This window comes from Rhinatrema bivittatum, chromosome 19 (assembly GCF_901001135.1).
Source record: "Rhinatrema bivittatum chromosome 19, aRhiBiv1.1, whole genome shotgun sequence".
Lineage (NCBI taxonomy): Eukaryota > Metazoa > Chordata > Amphibia > Gymnophiona > Rhinatrematidae > Rhinatrema > Rhinatrema bivittatum.
Window position 1 is genome coordinate 26,564,159 of NC_042633.1, and position 14,509 is coordinate 26,578,667.

General features: G+C 48.6%; 1 protein-coding gene across 8 annotated transcripts; it reads left to right on the top strand.

Annotated features, from left to right (window-relative positions):
• The first annotated feature begins 1,554 nt into the window (after window positions 1-1,554).
• On the top strand, window positions 1,555-10,593 carry JOSD2 (Josephin domain containing 2). 8 transcript variants are annotated; one of them, XM_029584978.1, is made up of 7 exons: window positions 1,555-1,630; window positions 2,656-2,799; window positions 4,087-4,202; window positions 5,003-5,229; window positions 5,612-5,737; window positions 6,304-6,498; window positions 9,367-10,593. In XM_029584978.1, exons 4-7 carry the CDS (start codon window positions 5,078-5,080, stop codon window positions 9,467-9,469), a joined length of 576 nt encoding a protein of 191 aa, XP_029440838.1. In that variant the 5' UTR covers window positions 1,555-1,630; window positions 2,656-2,799; window positions 4,087-4,202; window positions 5,003-5,077; the 3' UTR covers window positions 9,470-10,593. The 8 variants fall into 8 exon arrangements, with proteins under 8 accessions (XP_029440838.1, XP_029440841.1, XP_029440839.1 ...); XM_029584981.1 differs by having other exon boundaries at window positions 1,612-1,630; window positions 2,719-2,799; XM_029584979.1 differs by having other exon boundaries at window positions 1,621-1,727; window positions 4,887-5,229.
• The last annotated feature ends 3,916 nt before the right edge of the window (window positions 10,594-14,509 follow it).

Here is a 14,509-nt window from a genome sequence, read left to right on the forward strand (position 1 = left end):
AGCTCTACTCCTCCTCGCCGCCGCTCGCAGCCAGCAGCCCCACGAGGCTTGCGTCCCCTAATGTCAGCACCCTAAGCCCAGGCCTAGTGGTTCCACCGACCCTGCTGGACAATATAGGAGATATGAGGTTTCATTGCTAGTTGGACATCGAGTATTATGCCAAGATTGCAGACTTTCTTTGAGAGGGAAAGTGTCTTATTGTCAAAAACAAAGGAAGCAGGAATATCATATTTAATACAGGTGCCCAAGATGATAAACCTCAGCCTTGTTTAAATTCAGGGTGAGATGGTTATGTGACAACCAGCTATTAATGCTTGAGAGACAGAGGGAGGCATATTGAGTGGTAGTGGTCCATGAAGACTGTAGAGGTAGGAGAAACTGAAGGTTTATAAATAACACTGATAAATAACACTTTTATAAACTTTTATAAACACGTTTATAAATAACACTGATAAACTTTGCAAGTTTATCAGTGTTATTATTCGAATCTGTTTTCCATGTTTTCCAAGTTCTATAACCTTGTTATATGTACCGCCTCTTGGCATAATTTTTTGTTTCAATGTAAACCGATGTGATCTGTATTTTAATACAGGAACACCGGTATATAAAAATCTAAAAATAAAATAAATAAATAAATAAGGTCAGCATAAATTTTAGAAATGAGTCCTAAAATAGACAGCAGACAGGAAATAAGTATACATTGAAAAGAACAGCAGATAAGAACCGAACCCTGTGGGACGCCATTAGTTATGGGGTGCCATACTGACGTGGATGAGGCAATCTTCCTAATCTGTGGTCAGTTATTCTGTATTTGGAGAGAGTCTGTTTTTGTGCATTTATGACTGCCCTCGTTACATTTTGCACAGCACGGGAGGAAATACATTTCTGTTTCTATTTCTCCGGTGTTGCACTGCATGGAGAAGTTTACAGCTCGGTCCAGCAGTCCCTGAGATCAATCCCGCCCACTGCCCACCTCCAGGCTGCAGCGGGAGAACGCAGTTGATTGGCTGCAGGCAACAGGTGGGCGAATCACTTGGACTTAGCCGATTGGCTGCAGGCAGAAGGAGACGAGCGAAGGAGCACAAGCTCCGCCTCGGTCCTACCCTCCCTTTAGTGACTCAGCCAAATGGGAGGACTCTCCGAGGTTCAGCTGACCGGCTCCAGGAAGTACTGGAGAGGGCGTGGCTCTCTGACGCTCAGATGATTGGCTGCGGAGATCGAATTCAGCTTATCTGATTGGCTGCAGGAGACAGGTAGGCGGATCACTCAGTCTTAACGAAGGAGCAGCTAGAACGAGGAGGGCAAAGAGCACATGCTCCTCCTTTTCCCTTCCTTCCCCTCTCCCCACTTATTGGCTCAGTCAGGTGGGAGAACTCACTGGGGCTCAGATAATTGGCTGCAGGAGCCAGGGGCGGACTCACTTGGCTATAGCTGATTGGCTGGAGAAAACAGGAAAGCGTCACTCCTGTTGAGCTGATTGACTACTGAAGGCAGGGGCGGGCTCTCTCGGCTACAGCTGATTGGCTGTAGGAGACGGAGGCTCACTCAGGCGTATCTGATTGGCTGTAGTGGGCAGACGCCTGACTCGGGCACAGCTGACTGGCTACAGGGAGGCACGGAGCGGAAGCAGGTTGTGGTTGACAGTTGTTGTCGGTGCTGTTAGCGCGCGGTGTTGTGGGGAGCGAGCGTCAGCGGCCGTGATGCGCAGCTCCATGAGGGTCCCGGGGGTACGGACAGTGGTTACTGCTCCTCGGGAACGGGGCAGGGAAGCGGAGCACCTGGGGGGGATGAGGGAAGGATGCAGGGTGATTGCCAGTCTCCTTTCTCTCTTTATGAGGAGGGGAAGGGGTGAGGATGCAGGGTGATTGCCTTTCTCCTGATGACTCCTTTCTCTTTTTGTGAGGAGGAGAGGGGGGCGAGGATGAAGGGTGATTGCCTTTCTCCTGATGACTCCTTTGTGAGGAGAGGAGGGGGTGAGGATGCAAGGTGATTGCCTTTCTCCTGATGACTCCTTTGTGAGGAGAGGAGGGGGTGAGGATGCAGGGTGATTGCCTTTCTCCTGATGACTCCTTTGTGAGGAGAGGAGGGGGTGAGGATGCAAGGTGATTGCCTTTCTCCTGATGACTCCTTTGTGAGGAGAGGAGGGGGTGAGGATGCAAGGTGATTGCCTTTCTCCTGATGACTCCTTTGTGAGGAGAGGAGGGGGTGAGGATGCAGGGTGATTGCCTTTCTCCTGATGACTCCTTTCTCTTTTTGTGAGGAGGGCAGGGGGTCAGGATGCAGGGTAATTGCCTTTCTCTCTTACAGGGTCATTCATCAAAATGCGTTAAGGAATAAAGCATGCGATAACAGTAGCGCATGGCGCAAATGCAAATTTTGGAAGAGGTGGGATCAAGGAGGAGTTTGGGCGGGATTTATGAAAATGAGGAGCAATATCACACCGTGCCATAGCATTTTAACAACAGAAATAATTACACTTCTTTTTCCAGGCATTAAGCTGTGCGATATGCCCAAAATGGCCATAACGCAATTCGCGATAAATTTTTAGAATTGCATTTCGGCCATTTCTGGGCTTGGGAAGGAGAGGGGGAGACGGGAGAGTGGGAGGATGGAGAGTAAAGTGTTTGACTTGGTCACGCCTCTCTTCTTGTGCAGAAGCTCCTAGCGTGCATTTCTAGTACCAGCTTTGGCCAGCAGGTGTCGGCCTTCTTCTTGCAGGGGCTGCAGAGTCACTCACTCCTGGGACTGGTACGTGTGGTGACTGTCTCGCGAGACTTTGCACGAGGAGAACGCTGTGGGGTGAGTCTCTGGGTGACAGGAGAGGAGGGAGCTGGAAACGATGTGTGGGGAGAGATGAAGGCAGTGGGGGTTCTGGCAGGTTTTACCTTAGCAGATGTTCTCTCCACATCAGTTTATTGTGTAGACTCTAGAACTTCCTTTGCAGCCAGCCAGGCTTCTGTGTCCTGAGGTTACAGTGTTGATATGCAGGCCAATGCAATAATCAGCATTCTTATTCATACCCCAGATCAGTCCAGACGAGTACTACTTAATGCTCTCATTTGCATGGGATTTCCATTAAGCATTTTTTAGCACTCATTTTGGGAGTGTAAAACTCCCTGCTGCCTTGGCAGTAAGGTTTATGCTTGCAAAATGTGCATTTAAATGAGGGTTAAGTGAGCTGAACGCTCAGCACACTTTTCTGCATTGGCCTCATGGAGGCTGCGATTGAGAGCAAGAGGGATGCCTGAGAGTCGGGTGATATGATGCCGAGAATCATCCTTTCTTCAGTATGGTAAGGGCTTTTCTGAGCCTAACAGAAGGGAGTATCTGTCTTGAATGTTTGCTCCTCATTTTTGGCAAAGGTACATCTGTACCCCTCTGACCATGGAACAGAGTCACACTGTGTTCCCCATCCTGCAGCTGAATAAAGAGCAGAGCTAGGTCCGGTGGGCTCTGTGGTAGTGCAGCAGGACTGGTAATTGTAGAGACTGAAGCGGCCTTGGGTTTTGTATCTGTTGGCCTAGTCTCTGTTTCTGGAAAGTTGAGCAACTGCTTTGGCCTTGCAGTATGTCTTGCCTTATCCGCCCCTATTCCAGATGTGCCTGAAGACAGTCCATATCCCAGTGGGAGGAGAATCACAAAGGAGCCATATAGCATGTGGTATGGCTGAGAGCCGAGGCATAGAAGCCACTGCTTCCTCCCGTTACACCTTGCTGCCCTCTGGTCCTGTTCACCTCTGAATATCACTGGGTGAATGCTTGGGTAACTGGAGCCCTGCCGCTCTAGGCCATCCTATGACTGCATGCCATCCTTCATGGCTCTTGCTGTTCATTAATAGTCGCAGATTAATGTCTTTCCCTGTGTGTGACTAGAGAGAGCAACTGAAGCTGGTCATTTGTATGCTCTTCACTTTTGTGGGACTGGATTTCTGCGGCTAAATGGCTCATCCTGTCTGCCCAGCAAGTTCTCTTGTCCATCCATAATCACCAGGGATCATTTGTTTGTGTATGTATCTATTTTGCAGATTTATTTATGTTGCAATACTCTTTTGAATTATGTTTCTTTTGTGTTCACCACCACTTCCAGGAGAGCATCCAGGGATCCACCACGCTTTCAGTGTACAGGTGTACAATTGTACATGCAGATTTGAAAATTCAGCTCTTCGCATTCAGTTTACTCCCCTGATGTAACCACCTCCCCAGGTATGCCTCTCTTTAATTTGGCCAAAAATGTGCATGTCATTTGAGCAGCTCTGTAGTGCGTGACTGTGAAACCCTTTCATCTAGCCTGGTATGGAAGGCATTTGCACAGAGCCAGGCAGTCTCGGAAGCAAAGGGAAACTGTTCTCTGGGATGGACACCCTGAACTGCATCATATACCTGTAGAAATATCTCAGTTCCTGTTCATACCCCAGATCAGTCCAGACAAGTGGGTTTATGCCTCCCTACCAGCAGACTGAGGCAGAGAACAAAACCTTTGAGGCACTGCTACATAACCGAGAGTGCCGCCTGCAGTCCCTCAGGATTTCTCTGTCTCCAGCAGAGGGTAGAGGTGCAAATCTGCAGTCTGTTAGATTTAGAAAAAAAAAAGTCGACTTAGATTAGTGTAATGACGTTTAAGGAAACTACCTGTAGAAATATCTCAGACATGCTTGGTTTAGGCATTTGCCCTTCAACCCAAGAGACTAATGGTCAGGAAATTAACACTCAGCTTTCTTCACATCTGATATTTTTGTGACATTGGTGGCTGCCTCATGATGCACTGTTAAAACATTTAAGACTTTTTGCTTGAAAGATTACTTAGAAGAAAGACAGCTAGGGAGCAGTAAGTGAAAAGTGCTCTCATTTCATTGTTTGCAGGACTAATATTGCCTTCTGTGTTTGCAGGTTGAGTGTAGGCGTGGGGCCATTGCTCCTGCTCTTTTCATCCTTGGGACTTGGAACACAGGACATGTTCCAGAATCTTGCTCTCTGTGATCTGTCTTGTCATCTCATCACTGCAGCTTCCTGCCCTGCTTTTGGGCTGTTCAGAAGTTACTCTGAGGTTGACCAGCGTGAGATTCAGCACAACACGGGTAATGTCAGAGGGTCCAGAGAGGTATGAGGCAGATGGCAAGATGTCAGTGTACCACGAAAGACAGCGGCTTGAGCTCTGTGCTATCCACGCACTCAACAATGTCCTACAGCAGAAGCATTTCAGCCAAGAAGCAGCAGATGACATCTGTAAGAGGTATTTCAAGGAGTTGACCAGGTGCCTTTGCAGCAGTCTGCTTGTAGAGAGGCTGAAACATTCCTGATGGGCCTGGGTGGGGGAATGGCAACAGACCAAGCACTGGCAGATGGGCAGGGCCCTCTGAGGATGTTACTTCTCATGTGCTAGTGCTGCTGGGCTGAGCCTTGGGGGTAGAGCACGGAAAATAGTACCACCCGATGTGCCAGGATACCTGGAGAGAGGGCTGTTGAGATGGAGCAGACGGGCCGGGCCCTCGGAGGATGGTTTTTCCTGATGTTCCAGTGCACGTGAGAGAGTGCTGATGGACCGAGCACAGTATCTCTGACATATCGGGGCACTTGTAGGTTTGAGAATGACTTAATGCTCGGTTGTTTTTCAGGCTGGCACCGGACTCTCGCTGGAATCCACACTGCAGTGTCCTGGGCACAGGAAATTATGATGTTAACGTAATAATGACAGCTCTTCAGTCTCTGGACTTTGCAGCAGTATGGTGGGATAAGCGCAGGTTGGGATCTGTTTCATTCTCTCTCTCACACCTCTCCTACTGTCCTATCGGTTCCCAATATGTGCAAGAGACTCCCAGACCTCTCCCTGCATGGGTTCTGCAAGGCTGTGTGTGTATGACCAAGCAGGCCGTTGTAACCACTGTATCTGCCTGTTACTAGACCCCAGGGTCTGGTAGTACTTTTAGTAACACTCCTCCTCCCCTCTGCAGACATCTGCTGGTGCCGGTACCCTCCTTCTCTTCTCTGTTGTGACTTTCTCTGTTTCCTTGCTAGAAATCCAGGGGTCCATTTTCAGCCACTCTGCGGCTCATTTAGTTAGCCAAATAAATGTATCCAGCTACCTAGCAGGGTATCTTAAAGATAAGCCAGATAACGTTATCTGGCTATCTTTAGGATGGATGTGTGGTTTGCCACACTTAGCCGGAGACGTTATCTGGCTAGCACCGCTCCTCCCCCGTAAAACTCCCCACTAATCCAGATAAGTGACTGAATATGCCGGGGTAACTTTTCAGTTGAATATGGACCTCCTAGAGCGTGACCTCACCCGTCTTTGTGTAATTAACAGGTCCTTGGACACACTGGTACTGCGCCACATTCATGGTTTTATCGTGAATATCCCGTCCAGGATCTCCTTAGGTTTGCTTTCATTGCCCATCATGCGCAGACACTGGATTGCCGTGCGTGAGGTTAACGGACTTTACTACAACTTGGATTCGAAGCTGAAAGTCCCGGCAGTGATTGGAGGCGAGCGAGACGTCAGGTATCCCTTTCTAATGTGCGCGGGCTTTCTTTCAGCCCTCCTCGGTGCACTCTACTGCTTTCTGTTGTTGGATCAAAAGAAAGGGGCCTACCGATCCCATGCAGAGCACTGCAGATGTAATTTCAGGCGTGAGGAGATCCATATTTCAAAGCATTTAGCCAGCTAACTGAGAAGTTAGCTAACCAAATGAATATTTGGGCGCATACATCCAGCTAATAAGTTAGGAGGCTGGAATTTAGCCGGATAGATTAGAGCGTAACTCTTTGATATTCAGTTAGCCAGTTGACTTCCCCAGCTCAGTCTGGGTGGGCCGAAATGCTGTCCTAAACTTATCCGTCTAACTTTAAGATAGCCTGATATATTCAGCGGTGCAGATGCGTTGCTGAATACGCAGCAGCTGAATGTGGACTTCGGGGTGACCAGACCCTGTTGTCCTGTTTTCTCTCAGTTAAGGGATCTTTGACTGAGCAGAGTTTGCTGCAACCCTTTCCCTCCCTCCCCCGGGCTCAGGAGATCCTCGCTAGTCCAAGGCTATAGAAAGCCGCCTCCTAGCCACTCTGACCAGCCAAAGGACCTGCAGGCCCGACAAACTCCGGGTGCTCTCTACACAGAGCACTAGTCTGATTAAGGATGATGATACTTAACATATGCAACACTGTGCAATGGTAATTCGTACTCAGATACAATAAGTCCCCTTTTACTTCCTCGGAGAGCTCACAGTCAAAGTGGGTACCTGCAGGTGGCTTCTGTGACTTGCCCAAGGTCTCAAGGCATGTCAGTGGGAGAAGCAGATTTGAACCCTGAGCATCTCTGGTTCTCAGCCCAATGGTCTTATCTCTAAGCCACAAACTGCACGTTCCCTGTACGTACCCGGATCAGTCCAGACTCCTGGGTTTATGCATCCCTGCCAGCAGGTGGAGACAGAGAGAGTTTCACTGCCGCTGCTTCATAAACCCCAGCGCCACCTGCAGTTCCTCAGTATTTCTCTGTCTCCAGCAGATGGCAGAGGGTGCTAAACCTGCAGTTCTGCAGTTTTGGACTAACTTTTTTTCTTTTGAGCCTTCCTCCCGGGGGTTTCTTTATTTCTTTTTAAGGAAGCCTTTTTGGGTTCTACCCCGTCCGGTTGAGGCAGACGAGCCGGAGGTTGTCACCCTTTTGTGAGCTCATCTGTGTGCCCGTGGGGTGTAAATCTGGTTGTCCAGATCCCTCCCAACCAGTGTAGAGAAGCTTGGGTACATGCCATTTGTCTGGACTGATCTGGGTATGAGCTGCAAAGGAAAATTGGTTCTTACCTGCTGATTTTCGTTCCTGGAATACCACAGATCGGTCCAGAGACCCACCCAGTGGAGGAGTCTGCTTGTACTGATGTTTAATGTATAATACAGAGTGATTGAGGGATTCAGTGATGTTCTCCTTGATTACTGCTGGAAGGGTTGAGGCTTCACCTTTTCCCCTGCTCGTTGAAGGGGTTTTTGGAGTCTTAGTGTTTTATTTTTAATCATCTTGGCTTGGGTACAGGTCAATACTGAGAGACTGCAGGTGGCACACTAGGTTATATGCAACTTCAGTGAAACTTTTTTTTTTTTTTTTAAACTCTGTCTCCATCTGCTGGCAGGGAGGCAAAACCCAGGAGCCTGGACTGATCTGTGGTACTACAGGAACGACAATTAGCAGGTAAGAACCCATTTTCCTGAGGTCGTGAATCAAACCTTGAGTGTGCCAGATCCCACCCTCGATTCCGACTGAGCTGGAAGCAGCAGGAGATTGCTGGATCGAAGGGAAAAAGAGCCTCCCCCCAACCTGCATCGAGCTTCCAAAATGCATGGAGGGAGCAAACATGGGCAGGCGGGATATTTTGGTGGCTGTGTGGGTTATCATCAAATTGAATAACATGGAAGGGAGGCCTGGATGTCGGGTTAAGTATTAGTCTTGAAGACAGCAAGGCCTGCAGTGGAGGCCATCACGGTAACAGATTTTGGGCATGCTTGGGCAGTGTTGAGAGGTCAGGATGGGGGCTTTCATGGGAGTTTTGTGGAAGAATCTTAGCTGGTCTCTAGCTGCAGCCATCTACTACGTTACGGTGCTGTAAGGTTTTTCAGTTTCTCTTCCGTGCTTTCTGCTTTTAAATTAAAACCCTGTATCTTCAGGGGAAACGAGCGCTGGGTTTAAATGAGAGAATTCACACACAGGTTTATGAGTGTAAAACGTGCACGCGTGGGGTCTGCCCCCGACCCTGGCGTGCGTTGTACAAGGGTCTAAATCGGGTGGCTTGTCAGTCAATTAAACCTCTGGATGTTAGATTGGACGCCTCAGTGGGATCAATGACAAGATGGCACAGTAAAGCTGGGGGCAGTTTACCTGTCTGATGTGCTGAAAATGAACACATCAACTTAGGGGCGGTGAAACTGGCTTTGGAAGATGGTTTTGGTGGGCCAGGCCCAGGCAGACTTAAGAAAATGTGTTCCAGGGATGAAAAAGCAGTAGAAGTGCGCCTCTGCATGCTTCTTAAATGCAGGCTCATTCATCCCGAAGCTAAGTCCCAGAATATCCTGTGGGAAAAACTGTGTTGAAATGCCACCTGGGACTGCATGGAACAGCTGAGCTGTGACTTGTGTGACATGCAGGGCGCTACAAGAAGCGGACATGACACATGCCGACTTTGGATGGTCTGTGTGACCTTGAAGCAGGCCTCTAAAATCTCAGCTCTCGGTCAGCCATGTGAGCCAGGAACGCTCTAACCAGGTGGATCATTTCATAGTGTTCAGGATTATTTTACTGCCACTTCTCTTTCATCAATCCTCTCTCTGACCCTGTCTTGTGTCTTGCCCTGCAGTAATATTCTTTTTCTGCTTTGTTTTCTCTTCACAGGGTCTTCCTTCAGGAATTAATCTCCCAAGGGCTCTGTGAGGTTCTGCTGGTTGTACACAAGGATGTAGAGGTCTCTGGGATTTGGCTGCGCGCTGATTCATGAACATTTGGGACAGAATTTTGCATGAGAACCAAAAAGTTTAAATAGTGCATAACATCTAGAGCTCTGTTCCTTTACAAAACCTTTTCCAGCTTGAGCTGCCATTCGTTTGCCTTTTGAGGGACCTAAAGAATACAGAGGGCTCTCTTGGACCAGAGAGTCGGGATGTATCTTGGGCTGTCATGTAAGCCATTGTTCACTGCAGAAAAACATCCCCTCTGGACTTTGCTGCTCTCATGGCCTTCCCCAGATCCTAAGCAAGCTTAGCTGTGCTGTTACTGCTGAAGGCAGGGCTTCTGAAACCCGTTCAGTCAGGTTTTCAGGATATCCACAATGAATGTGCATTAGAGAGAGAGAATTCTTTATATCCAGACTGTTTTAGTCCACCAGTCGAATGGCTTTTCTGTGACAAAGTACATATACTGAGGCTCCAGGGTCTGCAGATTTCTCACGGTTGTGCATTATGGGTATCCTCTTGCGGGGGTCACTTGGACAAGAGCATGTATACTGAGTCTCGGTGTATGTAGATTTGTCACGCTGGTGCATTAGGGGTATCCTGTTGCGGGGTCACCTGGAAAAGAGAACATATACTGAGTTTCCAGGGCATGCAGACTTCTTAGGCATGTGCATTGTGGGTATCCTGATGCAGGGTCACTGGGAGTCTCAGTGCATGCAGGTTTCTTATATGTGTGGGTAACGTGTGGTGGGGGTCACTGGGCCGGATTTGGGAAGCTCTGGTTTAAGAGTTTCTCAGCATGTCTACTGCACACCTCCGCAGTGAGGAAACTGCTGCCCTGGGGAGATCTTCTATCAGTGCTACTCATTGCCTTATTATTCTCAGGACAGGGGCTGAAGTTTTTGAGATAGGAAGTGGGTTTTTCATTTACCTTTTCAGCTGTAAATACTAATGAAGTTCTAAGCTTTGGGCTGGTATCATAACATGGTTATTTCAAAGTTCCACCTTATTTTCTGACCCCAGTACCTTAAATCTGCACCAATGCAGTGCATACTTGAGCAAAACTTTTCTCTGCTGTCTCCTCGGATATAGGCTGAAGCCCCGACAGCTCTGTGCTGCTCAATGCAGTCACTGCTGTCTGGCAATAAAGCTTTGTATTGTCCTCATGTTATATGGAGATGCACAGCTCGCATTGGCTTAGTGACTTGAACTGGGTTTTCATACATACTTGGTCATGCTCCCAGGACCAAACTCGAGTGCTTATCTTTCTGACTTCACATTGTGTCTTCCTAAACATTTAAGGGGATAATTTTCAAAAGGATTTACACGCTAAAATCTGGGGTTTACATGTGCAAATGTACTTTACGTATGTAAGTGGGCTTTTGAAAATTGCTACAATATATGCCATTGACTTGTCAATTGGTTTTACACATGTTAAGGGTACTTTACGAGGATAACTCTAAAAGCTGTTCACGCATGCGTGTACATGGGCACGCACAAAGTTTCTATGGTATTTTATAACCTGCGTGCAGACGATATGTGCAGGTTATAAAATCTGAGTACATATGCACACAAACATGCATGCCACGCAAGTTCAGAGTTATCGGGATAAGTGGCTGCATTTATCCGGGTAAGTTCTGATTTTATCTAGCAAAGTAGCAACAAAGCCACTGCATAGCCAGATACGTCTGAAAAGCGCTACTTATCTGGCTAAGTCCGATAGCCAGATACTAAATAATATACAGGCCGATACAGTACAGTGGGCTCCGGTGGAGCGCACTGTTAACCGGCATTTGGACACGCGTTTTCGACGCATTAGCTTTACCCCTTATTCAGTAAGAGGTAGCGCATCGAAAATGCGCGTCCAACCCCCCCCCCCCCCCCCCCCCCCCGAGACTAATAGCGCCCGCAACATGCAAATGCATGTTGATGGCCCTATTAGTCATTCCCACGCAATACAGTAAGTAAAATGTGCAGCCAAGCCGCACATTTTACTTTAAGAAATTAGCGCCTCCCAAAAGGTCGGCGTTAATTTCTGCCGGCACCGGGGAAAGTGCACTGAAAAGCAGTAAAAACTGCTTTTCTGTGCACCCTCCGACTTAATATCATGGCAATATTAAGTCAGAGGACCCAAAAGTTAAAAAAAAAAAGTTAAAAATTTAAAAAAAAAATGTTAAATGGGCCCGCGGCTCGCGGGTTGAAAATCGGACGCTCAATTTTGCTGGCGTCCAGTTTCCGAACCTGTGGCTGTCAGCGGGCTCGAGAACTGACGCTGGCGAAATTGAGCGTCGGCTGTCAAGCCCGCTGACAGCCGCCGCTCCAGACCAAAAAGAGGCGCTAGGGACCCGCTAGTGTCCCTAGCGCCTCTTTTTACCGCGGACCCTAATTTAAATAAATAAATTTACTGTATCGCGCACGCCGGGAGGGCAGGCGCTCGCCCGCTCTCCTGCGATTTTTACTGTCTCGGCCCGTTTGTGACTTGGCCGGATAAGTAGCATTTTTAGACTTCTCTGTCTGGTTTTTTTTCAGATTTATCCGGCTACCTTACTTAACTGGATAAGTCTGAAAAGTGCTACTTAGCCGGATAAGTCTAACATAGCAATTCTTTGAACTCTGCTCCATCAGTCCAGAGCATATGGATATCTTCCCTCATTCAACTCTTGGAGGCAGAGTTTTAAAGTCTTTTGGTGACATCATCTGTAGAATCTCCATAGCCAGTGTCCTCTTGTGACACAAGCTCATCGGATTTTTCAAGTTATTTTACTTTTAAATGAGGCTTTGGCTAGATATTTTGCCTTTATACTGAGTCTCTATGAATACCTTTTTGATTTGTGACCAAGCTCCTGTGGGTCAACTCACCTGCAGTGATGCGTTCCAATTCACTGGTGAAAACAGTGGCAGCTCTTTCAGTCTTATTAAAAGGGAGTGTTGCATCTGTGGACCCTTAGGCCAAGGCAGGATTGACTCTACCTGCAGAGATCCATTGGGACCTTCACCGGTACCAGCCCACATTCCCCTCAGGTTGAGCCTTTGGGTGCCGGGACCAGCAGAACTTAGGTGGAATCTCTGCTCATGGCAGAAGAGGAGGTCCGTAGTAGTTGGGGGTCTTAGGCAGGCAGCAGTCAGGCGTATCCGAGGTCTGGGCAAAGGTCAGTGGCAGGCAGCGGTCAAGCATATCCGGGGTCCGAGCTGATGTCAAAACCAGGTATCCATCGAGGGGGGGAGAAGAGGGACGGATAGGCAGGGCGAGGAGACTAGGACAAGAACAAGCAGGCAGCATGGATGAGACAGACTGGAACGCAGGGAAGCAACACGCACTACTAGGAAGTAGCTGGACCTGTTGCTGAGGCGAGTTGCTTCCAGGGAGCTGCCCTTATATAGTGCTGTGCGGATGATGTCATCTCGAGGCGCCCCAGGGACTTTAAATTGCAGGAAGTGCGAGTGCGCACATAGGGGGAGGCCCAGCACGCCGTCGGCATCCCGATGAGGGCGTCCTGACGCATCGAGCGGCATCCTGTCATGAGGCTGGCCAGTGGCGCCTGCCACGTCGGAGAGGAGCAGGGCCGGCCCGGCCAGGGGAGGTGAGTGCGGCGGTTCGTGAGAGCAGCCCGTGGACCACCAGATGTCACAGGGAGTGTCTGTCCAAATTTCTCAATCCTTGAGGTAAGGTCTTGTGCCATAGAACCTAGGGTTCCCGGTGGCTTCAGCATCGCGGCATTTCTGCTGTTCTGATTCCTATTATGTTTACGGTGTAAGCAGTTGCTGTTTTTGATCCCTCTGTCGACTGATGGAATCGGATACCTCTTCTAAGGTGTCTTCCTAGGAAGGGAGTTTCTAGTAAGTTGGGGGCCGTTGCAGCTGAAAAGAAGACCATTCCTGTTCATACCCCAGATCAGTCCAGATGAATGGGTTTTGCTCCCCTGCCAGCAGATGGAGACAGAGAAGATACGCTTTACTGACACTGCACTACTTGTGATAGCATGCCACCTGCAGTCCCTCAGTCTTTCTCTGTCTCCAGCAGATGGTACTAGAGGTGTAAAACCTGCAGTCTGAAGAGCTGAACTGAAAAAAAAAAAGAGGTGATTGCTTCCTGGGATGTTAGGCTCCATCAAGGGCCATTCCCTGGGTGGAGTGGGACCCTCGCTTGTTTTCAATCCAGTGGAAGTGGAGACTGTATAGCCAGTGGCCTGGCTCCCTTCAGGTCTGTCATGCAGCCAGTGCCCTCTCCTAGGCTTTCCTGCACGAAAGGGAAGTTATTGGTCTCATTTTTTAAGGGTCTTTAAAAAAAGAAAATAGTTTCTTCATTGAGACCCTGAGAGAGAGAGAATAGGAGCCCAATGGAGGGTCTCAGTGGCTCAGGGAGCAGAACTGAGGTGGGTGCAGCTGCTTACCATTTGGCGGGGAAGACTAGGGATCAGCTCCATAGTGCCGTGGAACTGTTGCCCCGTTTGCCAAGGGGGTACTGGTGGTGGTGCAGGTGCGGGGGAAGTAGCATGCTCCTTTATGAGGGGCATAATTACTCAAAGGGTCAACAAATAACTACCTCTTCTTTACTATAACACATCAGTATACACAAGAAGAAGACACCATCATAAACTTGTTTTTTATTACATATGATAGGTATTTAATATATGTGAACATCAATAAAAAACAAAAGTTTATGATGGGACCTTTGAGTAATTATGTTTAGGAAGACCCCCGGGCATATTTGGGGAGTGGTGAGGGGGGGGGGGGGGGATTCTGGTTCACAAGACATGTTTCTCAGAGTTTTCTGCTATTACTGCACAAAGCTTATTTGGCACAAAAAGGGCTGCTGGTAAGTGGGCTCGCCCTCCCACTCCCCCAAAGCATGCTAAGTCCAAGAAGGTGGATATTCTGGAGGGGTTAAAATGGTGCAGCCTTGTCCCGGTCTGCAGTCTGGATCTTGGAGATTCTGATGAGTTGGCCGCAGACGGAAGTCCGCCGGCGGATCTGGCTGGAGATAATGATGGGACTCTGACTACGCGTGGTCTGGAGAGACCCCTGTGATGGAAGGCAATGACCCCAGAGTGGTTCTGCTCTTCCAGAAGGAGGAATTGAATTTCTCA

What these genes read in the sequence shown, in the direction of transcription:
- JOSD2 (XM_029584978.1), top strand. Translation starts at nt 5,078, where the DNA reads ATGTCAGAGGGTCCAGAGAGGTATGAGGCAGATGGCAAGATGTCAGTG. An exon ending in GTATGGTGGGATAAGCGCAG is followed by an intron (nt 5,738 to 6,303) that starts GTTGGGATCTGT and finishes TGTAATTAACAG; the next exon opens with GTCCTTGGACACACTGGTAC. An exon ending in GGAGGCGAGCGAGACGTCAG is followed by an intron (nt 6,499 to 9,366) that starts GTATCCCTTTCT and finishes TTCTCTTCACAG; the next exon opens with GGTCTTCCTTCAGGAATTAA.